Here is an 11,274-nt window from a genome sequence, read left to right on the forward strand (position 1 = left end):
TTACAGAATTTAAGTATTGTATTGGCGAGTTGTTTTCCTAAGCGTCCACAACCAATGATTCCTACCAAAAGTGGATCTCTCTTTGGGGCTTCTTGTAAAAGCTTAGATGACTGAAAGTGAATAAACTTAGATAAAACACTGAAAAACTACATCTGCTAAGCACTAATGCATTTCTGTGTCCATAAACAGAGCAAACAGCAACACTGATTCTCCACAAAGTATCTAATCCAAAACTTAATATCACAATGATGCTACTGGTAAATATTTGTGCAATTCATCCTGGTTAAAAATGAAATGTTGGTCGCATTAAAGCAACATTATTTGAAAGATAATACCTTTTTCTTCACTGGATATTTTATTTCCACAATTTTTTGCCTAGCATCATTTAAAACGGCTACCAGAAAAGCCCTGAAAATGACCATACAGACATACTATCAGATGAGATATACGGTAGCACATATATACAAATGCAACTCAACCAACTTGCAGACAAAACAAATTGAACTTGGTTACAATGATGAAAAACGTAGTTGCTGAAATAAAGTTATCTCTTTGTATTTTAAATGATTTTTAGGTTGAATTCGTATCAAACTACAGCTGCGCTGTAAATGTAGGCTGAAAAACTTGTACAAGTCATACAATTCAAGACAAACATAAAAACAAAACAACAAATCATATGGTTATCGTTTTGTAAATTGAAGTACAAGACCCAATCATGAGCTTCATCGTTACACTAAACATAATATAGCTGTAAATATCAAAATAGCTGTGGTAGTGGCAGTAACTATCAGTCATAGACTTCCAAATATTTCCCAAATGAACAAGTTCTACTAATCAGCCGCATACATGCCGCAAAAGGTGAATTTAATTCTCGGCGACACTCACCTAATGATTTGCTAGATAATTTCTCACCAGTCAACAACAGTCAACAAAGCAAAAAGAGTTTGTGAAATCACAGAAATTTCAATAGAAAAAAATTAAAATTAGATCAACACGTGAGGACAAACAACTGACAACATGAGCTTTGACTTTTACTTACGCTTGTGCACAAGCAGAAACTGTTAAAGCATGGCTTCGTCCACGCAAATACAGCATCTGTCTACAACAGAGATAACAACAGTTCAGGCTCGAAGAAGTTAAAAATTTATACCCTTGAACGAAACATACTTTTCATCGCGAGTTAAAGCAGCTTCAAACTGCAGAGAGGGAAGATTCACCGTCACATCCTCGACAGCCGCCATGTTTGTTTACTAACAGCACCGCTGACAAGTATCCCCAGACAACGCATCCCAGGGCTCTCCGCTCCTATTACAGAAGCGGAGCGTCCAAAAAAAGGAGAAAAAAGAAATTCTGTCTTCTTTACATGTGCATATATTGAGTGATGACGCCTGATTTTAAAGGTTGATGCTTGTTAGCTGACAACCAGTTTCATGATCTCACGAATTTCTTGATTTTAAATTTGAGCAAACCATTCTGTACATGCGCATTGTCCCCACTTGACCCCAAAAGACCTGCCGGCCACCTGTCCGTAGCTTGTCCCTCATGCACTTCCAGCCTACACTTTGTTGTATGTTTTCTCGACCAACGGATATCTAACTGGGAAACAAATTGAAAATGGTAAAACTTACTGAACAACGCTAACGCAACGACCGGAAATAATTCACGATTTGTCACAGTTGAAAGCATTCATAAAGCTTTCCAGCACCGTGTGTGACATTTTATCAAAACAAAACCTCCTTTGTCGCTGATATGATGTACAAAAGATGAGTGATAATGTATTTGAAATAGCTTAATCGTGGCTCAAATACAGCGATCGCTAAGCCTGCTTCCTTATTTGTATCGTATTTCGGCCATCAGTGGTATTAAAACACGACGGCAAAATTACCTCTACGTTGGTGCGCTTACGCCAGTGGAGTGATCGCAGACAATTAGTGCCTCGAGTCATATTACTAAAAGCTGAATCATATTAGACCATTTTATAAAGAATCTCATTTACATTCTTGGATTTTGCCATCAACGATATTTTTTGAAACACAAAAAAGTGTTGTTCCAGACATACCATGCTCTTAACAGGGTTTTGGAGTAAAGAATGGTGCTAAGGCGTAACCACTTAGCTATCACTATTTAGATATTCGATTCGACTGCGATTTCAGTGCTGTGTTTTCCCTATCTGCCGATCATGGCTTCGAATGCAATTGAAATCTTTGAAGTGCAACTCGATCAACCGAATCGTGTGTTTTATCCTGGCGAAACTGTTAGCGGTCGGGTTAAATTGCATCTGAAAGACGATTTGAAGATCAAGGAATTGCGACTAGAATGCCGCGGCGAAGCTTATGTGAACTGGCCTGAATATTCAGGCAGTCACACTCGCTACCATTACAACCGAGAGCGGTTCTTTAGCACAATGGCAGTGATTTTTGGCGAGGGTAAGTTTACAAGTCATTTTAATCAGCTTTTACTATATAGCGTATGAAAATTCTAAACTGGATTTTTATCAACCGCTGATTTCTTGCCGTAATATTTCTAATTATCTGATCGTGGTTAGATACAAAAGTATCTGTTTCCATCTTGGCACGAAATACTTATGCAAATTTTCAACCATTTTACTCATGCTTCAACTAGCTGAAAACAGAAGAAAGCGCCAAACACGAAAACTTAGAAACTGCATCAGCGGGACGCACATGATTTATTTTCTTGTGACCGCATATATATTTCATGATTCCAGAAGTTCAATTTCCTAATTTTTCCTTCGCAAACATTTTTTCTTAAACATTAAATGCAGAGTTATGAATAGAACAATACGACACGAGTATTAATCATAGAATCAAACATCAAATCCAAAAAAAAAAAAAAAAAAAAATGAATAAATAAACTTTTAGTGGGACCTACTTCGGTACTTAAAAAAAGGGGAAAACTGCGAATGAACGGCAGGGAATAGTAAAGCTATTGCCTACAAGCTGTTAAGGGATATAAACGCAAACCTGGAATAGATTATTGAATTTGTTTTACGCGAGAATTGGGATGCAATTATTTTGTTTTAAAGGCGCAAAACTCATGTTTTTCCTTCATTGAAGTCTGCTTATTACTATAAGCTGAAGCGAAATACTCATTATCGCACACTTCCTTTGTAACTCTAAAAACAGTAGGACCATTTTGCATAAAACATTGAGTTTAAAATTAGTAATGTTGATGTCTTGGTGTTCTCGTGCAGAATCAATGTGGATACCTTAGTGAGATTTTTCATTTGACTCGGCTGTTTCATTCATCGGTGTAACAATGTCGTGAGAGTTGAAAATCTGTCTACAACTTTCTTGCAAGTACAAGATGTGTTTTCAAAACAGAAAGCCAAATATTGATTGTTTATTTCTCACTAGGCCGTATTAATCACCAGAATCTGGTAAATTTATCTATTGCTACCAGAACCTTTCCCACGTCTCTAGTTTCAGAATATCTTTGCTTTATCAAGTTCGTGATTAAAATATCTTTGGCTTTGTACTAATGACGTGTCTTTCACGAATACGGTCGCTGACATTCCTTAGCTGTCCTGCTTTTGGAAACCGAGAAAACTGAATTAATGATGAAGAAATCATTAAAAACCTTGATTGAACAGACTTCTATTTCGTGTATTTACAGGAAGAATTGTCGTGATTATCCAACTTAGGTAAAAAATTAGCTTTCAGTCACTCTGACTCGTGAGTCGAACAATGAATTCTATTCAACTCATATTGAAGTGTTCCTCTGTGTATTGGAGTGTAACACTTTGATCCATATGGTTGCTTGAAATTTCAGCAACAAAGCTGATGAAGAATTTACATATCTAGAAAGCATTAGCCCTTTTTGTGCTGAATTGAAAGAAAACGGACCATGATCGGATCAGAAGGAGCATTTTACATTAGCTCCGCATCTTAGATGAATCTTCATTCAAATATTTTGAGGACTTAATGGATTATTGTCACAGTTTGTGAGCTTGCCGTTTGAAAAGCTTTCAATCTTCTCCTTTCATAGAAATGTTGGTCCTTTATCACTTAATTCCACCCATTTTAATTTAAGGACAAAAAAAATGAAAAGACAAACAAACATACTCAAACCAAACACAAATACATTATGCTTTTTTCTCAATTCTTGGACTTGATCACTGATTCGCGCTCATCTCGTTCGGCTGCGAGATACCGGGTGTATGGTCAGTTTGATAATAGGCAAATACTGTGACTACTCATGCTTGAGAGAGCATGTTAAAAAAAAGCAACCCACGCAGTGGATGTGTGTGTGTTTTTATTGTATTAGCTAAGTATGAATGACAACAGTATCATGATAACAATTCTTCGCATATTTACTATCGACTAGCCGTCATCGGCTGATGCATCTACTATTATATTGACCAGGGCTACCTGTAGTCCAAGTTTACAGGAGCTTGCATCAAAATTTCACTTAAGCAGCAAAATGTTTAAATAAAACTGCATAAACGTGACTTCTTGACTGTTCATTTACAGGAAAGAATAAGAAAAATGGCATGAGCTCATCTGCTTTCATTTCGGAAGGAAGTTACCGGTTCTCGTTCAAGTTTATCATTCCCGACAAGTATCTCCCAACGTCTTTCGAAGGTCGCCATGGCAACATACGGTACTGGGCGCGAGCAGTCCTTGAAAGAGGTTTGGGTAAGAATAAGATCAAGACAAAACCGGCACAGTTTCTGATTGGTGATTACGTGGCACTAGAGGACTTTGAACATGTTTCGGTGAGTAGGAGTCGATGTGGGATCTTAAACGTAGAAAATCATTTAGGGCTTTTCACTCGACATTTGAATTAAAATCAATCCCCACATTGGATTATGATACAAATCCATTTTCGCCATAGGTAAATTTATAAGATTCTTCCTAACGTGAGAGAAGAAACCTATAAATGTATCTTGCATGGTTGGGATTATCCTTAAACTTTAACAGCCTAGCATCAGTATACCATATCCTCTATTCTCTATTCAGATACATTAATTTCATATATACGTGTGTTTGATTTATCATCTTACGGGTTTACTTCGGACTAATTTGATGACCTTCTCCCAGTTGGCATGTTGTCTCAGTTGGTAGAGCGCTGCACTAGCATCGCAGAGGTCAGTGGTTCGAATCCTGTTCAGGCCTAAATTTTTTCAGAATAATTTGGCCACCGTAATGGTAAATTGGTCACCGTAATCGTTACGGTGGCCAATTTACCATTTCAACTTTGTTGATATAACCAAATTATTTCGTTACTCCCACCGACGCAGGCCCAAACAGTTTCTTTAGAAACTATCAGCCTTTATGAATTTTTTCAGGTCTGATTTTCACTATTGCTTAAATAGTGCTCTTCACCGCGAGGATCGTGCTCAAATACGTATCCTCTATTCTGTTCTTCATACACTTCCTTATGGTACTAACAGGACAATTTGATCAATAAAGAAGAGCTTTTATGATTTTTTTTTAATTTTCATGACTGTGTTTGATTCAGCAGTGTTACTATAAGAAATAAGATACCGGTCACTTGTGCGAGTTAAATGTTTAATATTCTATATGAATATTCCTGTTTAGGAGGAATGTATATATGTAAAGGACCGCATTAAAATATAACAATGAAACAGATGAAACGTCCTCCAGATTTTCTCGTCATTTTTCCTACATTTGATGTCAGGTGGTGTTTTTCCTTCTTTATGTCTCCTACTTTTTCTCGGATCTTTAGAGTAACGACCACGATAATAAAGTTCATGTCAACTACAATTACAAGTGTGTCAATATTACAAAATAATGAAAAGAAGGTAGTTGACAGCCCGAACCAACCTTAGTTAAAAACGCCAGGTTGTCAGTTAATTATATAGTAAATAGATATGAAGCATAATAGAATCTATTAGCTCAGCCGACCATTTCATTGTGAATGAGTGTCTAATTCTTGGTTAGCGTAGTTTTAAAGTTAATAGACGCATAAAGCTTGAATTTGCCAAGAAAGAGGAGTTTATAAAGTTATCTGATGATTTATTCAGTTTCTGCTTCACGACAGGACCCTGTGATTGAGGAAGACTCACGAACATTGGGATGGTCTTGTATGACTTCCGGCACGTTGGTAATCAGAGCAGAGATTGACCGAGGTGGTTTCAAACAAGGAGATGATATAAACATCTCTCTCCTGGTTGCAAATGAGACATCTCGTAATGTAGCTTACACTGAAGTGTCTCTCATTCAGCGAGCACTGTTTGTGGGTGTCGAAGGTAAAGCTGAGAAAGATATAAGGATGCTATAGGAATATTCTCTACTTGACGAGGGAATTCCGTATTACATCGAACGCGAAAATCGATATCGCACGAATCGCAAAGCGATTCGTGCGATATCGGTTTTTTTAGCGAGGAATCACGAGTCGAGTAATTGATATTCCTTGAATCGCATAATTGAATAAAAGTGAGAAAAAAAAAAGAAGAAAACAGCATGACTTATAGTTGTTATGTATAAGTAGATGCAAAACAATATCACAGCCTCGTTTTCAACTCGCAATTCCTCGATAAATACCTCTCTTCGTTAACCAATCAAAATGGGAGATTATTTTTAATGATGCAATTCTAAGCTTTAAAGAGCTCATGGTGCGTTAGAGGGGCGGAAATCTCCATCAAAGAACATATCCGACAAATATTGTGCATGATGTGCTCATCAGTTCTGCAAGAGCTTACTTCACCTCTAAGGGGATAATTCAAGGGCAGGTTCCCCAGGAATTGTAATGGTAACCCAGCAAAACCCCTTGATCGACAAAGTTTCATAGGAAAAAATGCTTTGCAAAGATCGTTCATACCTCTCTATTATCTGTCGAAATGGCTGCTTAGAGCAACGGTGCAACATCTTTGGTAGCGGCTATTCTTAAAGGCAAAGAGATCAAAGGGGTTATCCCCTCATACCTAAATGAGGTTTATTTGCTTTGCATGAGGACAGGATGGCCTTTCAGTTAAACAAATATTTGAGTTAAAAAAATATTTGAATGGGAAGTACAATGAAGCTCAACCTCCGACTATGAAACCGACTGCTACTAACTTTTCGTTTGTGTTCCTAACTGTTTGCAAATTGTTTTCATCTTCTTTCTTACATTTTTGTTTCAGGTGGTAAAACATTCAATGACCGAACAGTATGTTACGTAAGAAAACAAGGAGTTCTTAGCGGGTGGGAACAAGATTTCCCCAAGATATCACTTGCAATTCCACCTACCACCTTCCCCACACTGATATCGTGCAAATGTATAGCGGTCCTATATTTCATACTGGTGAGTGCTTCATTTCCACTCACCTAGGTAAAGTGAAAGCTGGTTCACGAGCTAGAGGGCCCAGTCATCCTGCTACACTTTACCCCGGATTCATCAAAGGCACGAACGCACACCATGTAATACTAATTCTTTCGAGGTGATGCCTGCCAATCGTAGGGTCACCTTACGGCATTTTTCAAATTGGTCTGATAATTTCCAGGTAGCCTCTGAATAACCTGGTTGCGAAAGGTGCCGTTAGAGTGGGATGTCTTCCCTAAGAACACGAGGCGACGCTTCCCGAGAAAAGACTCGAACCCGGAACTCTGGACTCCAATTCCAGAACACTTAGTTATAGATCTTAAGGTTAATTGTAATTGACGTATTTGCAGCTTATGTTGTCTTTTCTGAAATGAGAAATTCTACAATAAAAAAAAGTATACATTGACAAAGATACAATAAAATCCGTGACCATTAATTTTTATTTGCAGATCAAAGCGAAAATTAGAGGAAAGTTCGTAAAGGACGGTTACCTGGAAATACCAGTCGTAGTTGCGTGTTCAGATGACCAGTCAGAAATGCAGGTTCAGCAGAGTACACAAACAAGAATGACGTTCCAAAATCCAAAGCGACGAAAAGGAACATTCTTCTGCATTACAGGAAATACCTCTTTGTTGGGGAGCCCAAATAGTCCAAAGTCAGAATACTTCAAAGAAGACGAAAATGATAAATTCATTTATAGTCCGACCTCAAGGTCTTTCGGAAGTTATGAAGGAACTTTTACTGATATCGCAAATGTGTACAATTCTAGAAATGGAAAAGTTTCACGTGGAAAATATTCCATTAGTAACGAGACTGACAATACAAATGTAACTCGTAACGGTCGAGTTAAACTTGTAAGTGTAGTTTGAATGACTCAGAGCAATATTATTGATAAAAACCCTCGTCGAATCTGAAGATTGTTTTGAAACAAGGAGAATATTGTTGAACGGCACCTTTTTGGAATTCGGGAGAGATTAACCGAAAAATGGGGTAATATGAATCTGCAACAAAGACCAATCGATGGAATGGTAAATCCAATCCAATCAAAGTTTTTAAGGTGTTTGTGTAAACCTTTGAGTGTCAGAAAACATGAGTTATAAGGTCAATAATGACTTAAATCTCATATCCGACTGGACTAGATGGCGGAGCAGTCTTTTCAGAACGTTGATAGGGCCGGTTTTCCAACAATCAAATATATGAAAAATATTAAAGTAATGATCAAAAGATTTCAGATCATCTAGAAGGAAATTCATCTTCATTTGCTATCCTAGTGAAATGTCGCGTTGGAGATGAGTGACATGCTGTAGATTTAAGTTTAAGCGGAATCGCTGATGTTTTTGTCTTTGAAATTCGGTTTCTTGGGTTTCATTTATACATACTTTCGTTTTATTTAATAAATTTAATCTTTGAAAGGGTTCAGATTTGTTAGCGAATATAATTGTGATTGATACGATGTTTCACAAATTTTAGAATATCGCATATTATTTTCATTTTGCTGATTAGTGATGGCAATTTGTATTTAATGACTTACATCATATGCGGAAGGGATCGCTTTTCTATATATTTATACATCTATACAATATCATTTATGTCTGTACGTTTATCTATATGGCGGGATAGCTGCATGTTTTTTTCTTTGAAGTTTAGTCTTCTGAGCTTTACTTGTACGTAGTTTTTTTTTTTAGTGAATGAATAGAATATTTAAAAGGGTTCAAATATGTTAGCAAATGTCATTGTGGTTAATATGATATTTCTTAAATTTAAAAAATGATTAGAGATGACAATTTGCATATAATGACGTACATTATCTATATAGATCATTACAGAAGATTTGCTCAATGAAAACCAGCGTCCTTCAAGTTTTATGTTCTCATCATACTTTACATTGTAAAGCGTCTATGAACCTATTTACAAAACAATTGTTATATATTTAGTAATTCAATGAAGCAAAATATAATACATACTGTCGATAAAGAAACAATTGTTGAAGCAAGCTCTGATATCTCTAATTTCTGGTGATTTATCAAACTTGCAAAAGATTGAAAAGAAAGGCTGCTAAGACTTGATTAGAACACTTAACTAGCTTTACTGATAGGAATGAAATGAAATGCCATCTCAATTGCAATAACTATATTGGAAGTCTGAAAATAGAAATGAAGTGCATATCTTTTTTTTACTTAATTTGTTTGCCCACTAAGTTTGTGGGCCTGGAACTAACCCCTCCTTTCTGTTTTTTTTTTTTTTTTTGCTGCACAGACTATGCATTTACATAAAAGGTAAAGCTCGAGCAGGAGCCACGTGAAGTCTTAATATGGACTTTGCTCGACAGTTTCCTGTTTGTATTTCATAAGTATTATTTCTTGTTAATAGAATTATTACTATTATTATTATTGATGTAACATTTATCATCAGCATCATCATCGTTTCAATTATTATCGTTAATTTTTATCATCATCATTATTGTCATTATTACCAGTATTAGTATCATTGAATTATTATTATCAGTATTTTGGGTTTTTTTGTTTGTTTGTCCCTTTCCACTTCTGTTATTTTCACTTACATCCTTACCACGATTTCAGAGAAACAAAAGGCCTGGTTATATTTAGAAATCACTGAACTGGAAAAGCATGTTGACTTGGCAGAAGTGTGGCAATCATCTGAAAGGAATGTTTAATTACCCGTAACCTGGCTTTCTCCCGCTGTTCTATGAATGATAAACTTTTTTTTTAAGAATAAAGCTATGGCTGTGAAACCCTAAATACTGCAGCATTTGAAGGATATTTAACATGAAGCTTCATCTGCCTCAGTATGACTTACAGCAAATAGTTTTGGTGTACTTTTTTCCCGGCAATTAACTTCTAAGCTGCACTAGATAAAAGGAAGAAACTCTTACGTACACGGCAAACGCAAAACACCAAGTTCAAAATTGGACACTGGTTTCTAAATCAGACAGCGATGTAAAAAAATAGACACTAGTGTTCAAATTCGGATACTGGAGTCTTAAATCGGTCATGAGTGTGTGATCTAAGTCCAGGATCGGACGCTAACGTCTAAATCGACCAAGAGGGCCTGACGTATTTAAAATATTACTTCAGTGCAAGTCAATTTTATGTGTGCTTGTAGATCAAGTCGATAGATTTGAAGGAGACCCAGGAGACCAATCTACTTCGACAAAGCCTTGTCTTAGAAGCTTACAAATGATGATATATCCGTTTCTCCAGATTTACAGCTCAGGAAAGCAGTTTTCGCTTAAGGATTATGTAGTGTTTTTGGTATTATTGCTCAAAAAGGAAAAGAAACGATACAAAAAAACAAAAACAAAGAGAATAAATACAATAAGCATATTTTGAAATGTCACAAAAAATTACTTGTATGATACTTTAGATTTCATTCAGAAAATCTTTCAGATATGTTGACTGTGACGTGGGGAAAATATAAAAAGGATGAAATTAAAAAAAAAATAATCGTAAAGCCGAATAAGAGAAATTAATAAACACGTCGCCATGGGGTTTTCGCCGTCCACTAGAGAGTCGATTCACTGACAGCTATCAAATATTATTCAGAAAGCGGTTTGACCTAATTGAATTATCCTGAACACGGATTGGGGTTATGTTTACCTTACTCCAATTTTTAATTTAGAAGCGCCGTCAAATTTCCAAAAAATTTTGGGGAAATTCGATGAATTATCTACTGCGATAACGGTGTGACACGGTTAAACAGAAATTCGGGATACCAAATCTGATGTTGAATGTTTTTCGGTTTACGAGAGATAAGAACTGGATACGTTAGCCGAAGGACTTACTATTATTTTCATATCAAAAACTAGATTTTCGTGCCATTCTTTTGTTACCGAGGGAGTCGAAAAAATGATGAATTATTCAGCCTTGTAGAAGGAAACGAGAAATTTTAAGCAGAAAGCGGCTTAAAGTAGAAGAAGCAATCTAACTCCCTTTGACTCAGGTGGATTCTGTGTGCATAGATGATTTGACA

General features: G+C 36.4%; 2 protein-coding genes across 5 annotated transcripts in view; one reads left to right on the forward strand and one right to left on the reverse strand.

Moving 5' to 3' along the window:
* Nucleotides 1-1,592, reverse strand: part of LOC111339325 (NADP-dependent oxidoreductase domain-containing protein 1) — a 13,763-nt gene extending 12,171 nt beyond the window's left edge. Inside the window, exons 1-4 of one of the 4 annotated variants that reach the window (XM_088753084.1) lie at nt 1,480-1,592; nt 1,040-1,099; nt 336-408; nt 5-110 (exon numbers count right to left, since the gene is read on the reverse strand). In XM_088753084.1, coding sequence (XP_088609210.1) covers nt 5-110; nt 336-408; nt 1,040-1,099; nt 1,480-1,544 — 304 coding nt within the window. In that variant the 5' untranslated portion in view covers nt 1,545-1,592. Of the gene's footprint in view, nt 1-4; nt 111-335; nt 409-1,039; nt 1,100-1,167; nt 1,458-1,479 lie in introns of those variants that run through there. The other 3 variants (XM_022945953.2, XM_088753086.1, XM_088753085.1) reach the window with 3 other exon arrangements.
* A 411-nt stretch (nt 1,593-2,003) lies between these two features.
* LOC111339324 (arrestin domain-containing protein 3) lies at nt 2,004-9,791 on the forward strand. The gene is made up of 5 exons (XM_022945951.2): nt 2,004-2,426; nt 4,491-4,735; nt 6,025-6,232; nt 7,106-7,266; nt 7,734-9,791. Exons 1-5 carry the CDS (start codon nt 2,180-2,182, stop codon nt 8,151-8,153), a joined length of 1,281 nt encoding a protein of 426 aa, XP_022801686.1. The 5' UTR covers nt 2,004-2,179; the 3' UTR covers nt 8,154-9,791.
* The last annotated feature ends 1,483 nt before the right edge of the window (nt 9,792-11,274 follow it).

This window comes from Stylophora pistillata, chromosome 3 (assembly GCF_964205215.1).
Source record: "Stylophora pistillata chromosome 3, jaStyPist1.2, whole genome shotgun sequence".
Taxonomy (NCBI): Eukaryota; Metazoa; Cnidaria; class Anthozoa; order Scleractinia; family Pocilloporidae; genus Stylophora; species Stylophora pistillata.

Coding starts and splice junctions, on each gene's coding strand:
- LOC111339324 (XM_022945951.2), top strand. CDS start 2,180: ATGGCTTCGAATGCAATTGAAATCTTTGAAGTGCAACTCGATCAACCG. Junction 2,427..4,490: donor GGCAGTGATTTTTGGCGAGG/GTAAGTTTACAA, acceptor GTTCATTTACAG/GAAAGAATAAGAAAAATGGC. Junction 7,267..7,733: donor CGGTCCTATATTTCATACTG/GTGAGTGCTTCA, acceptor TTTTATTTGCAG/ATCAAAGCGAAAATTAGAGG.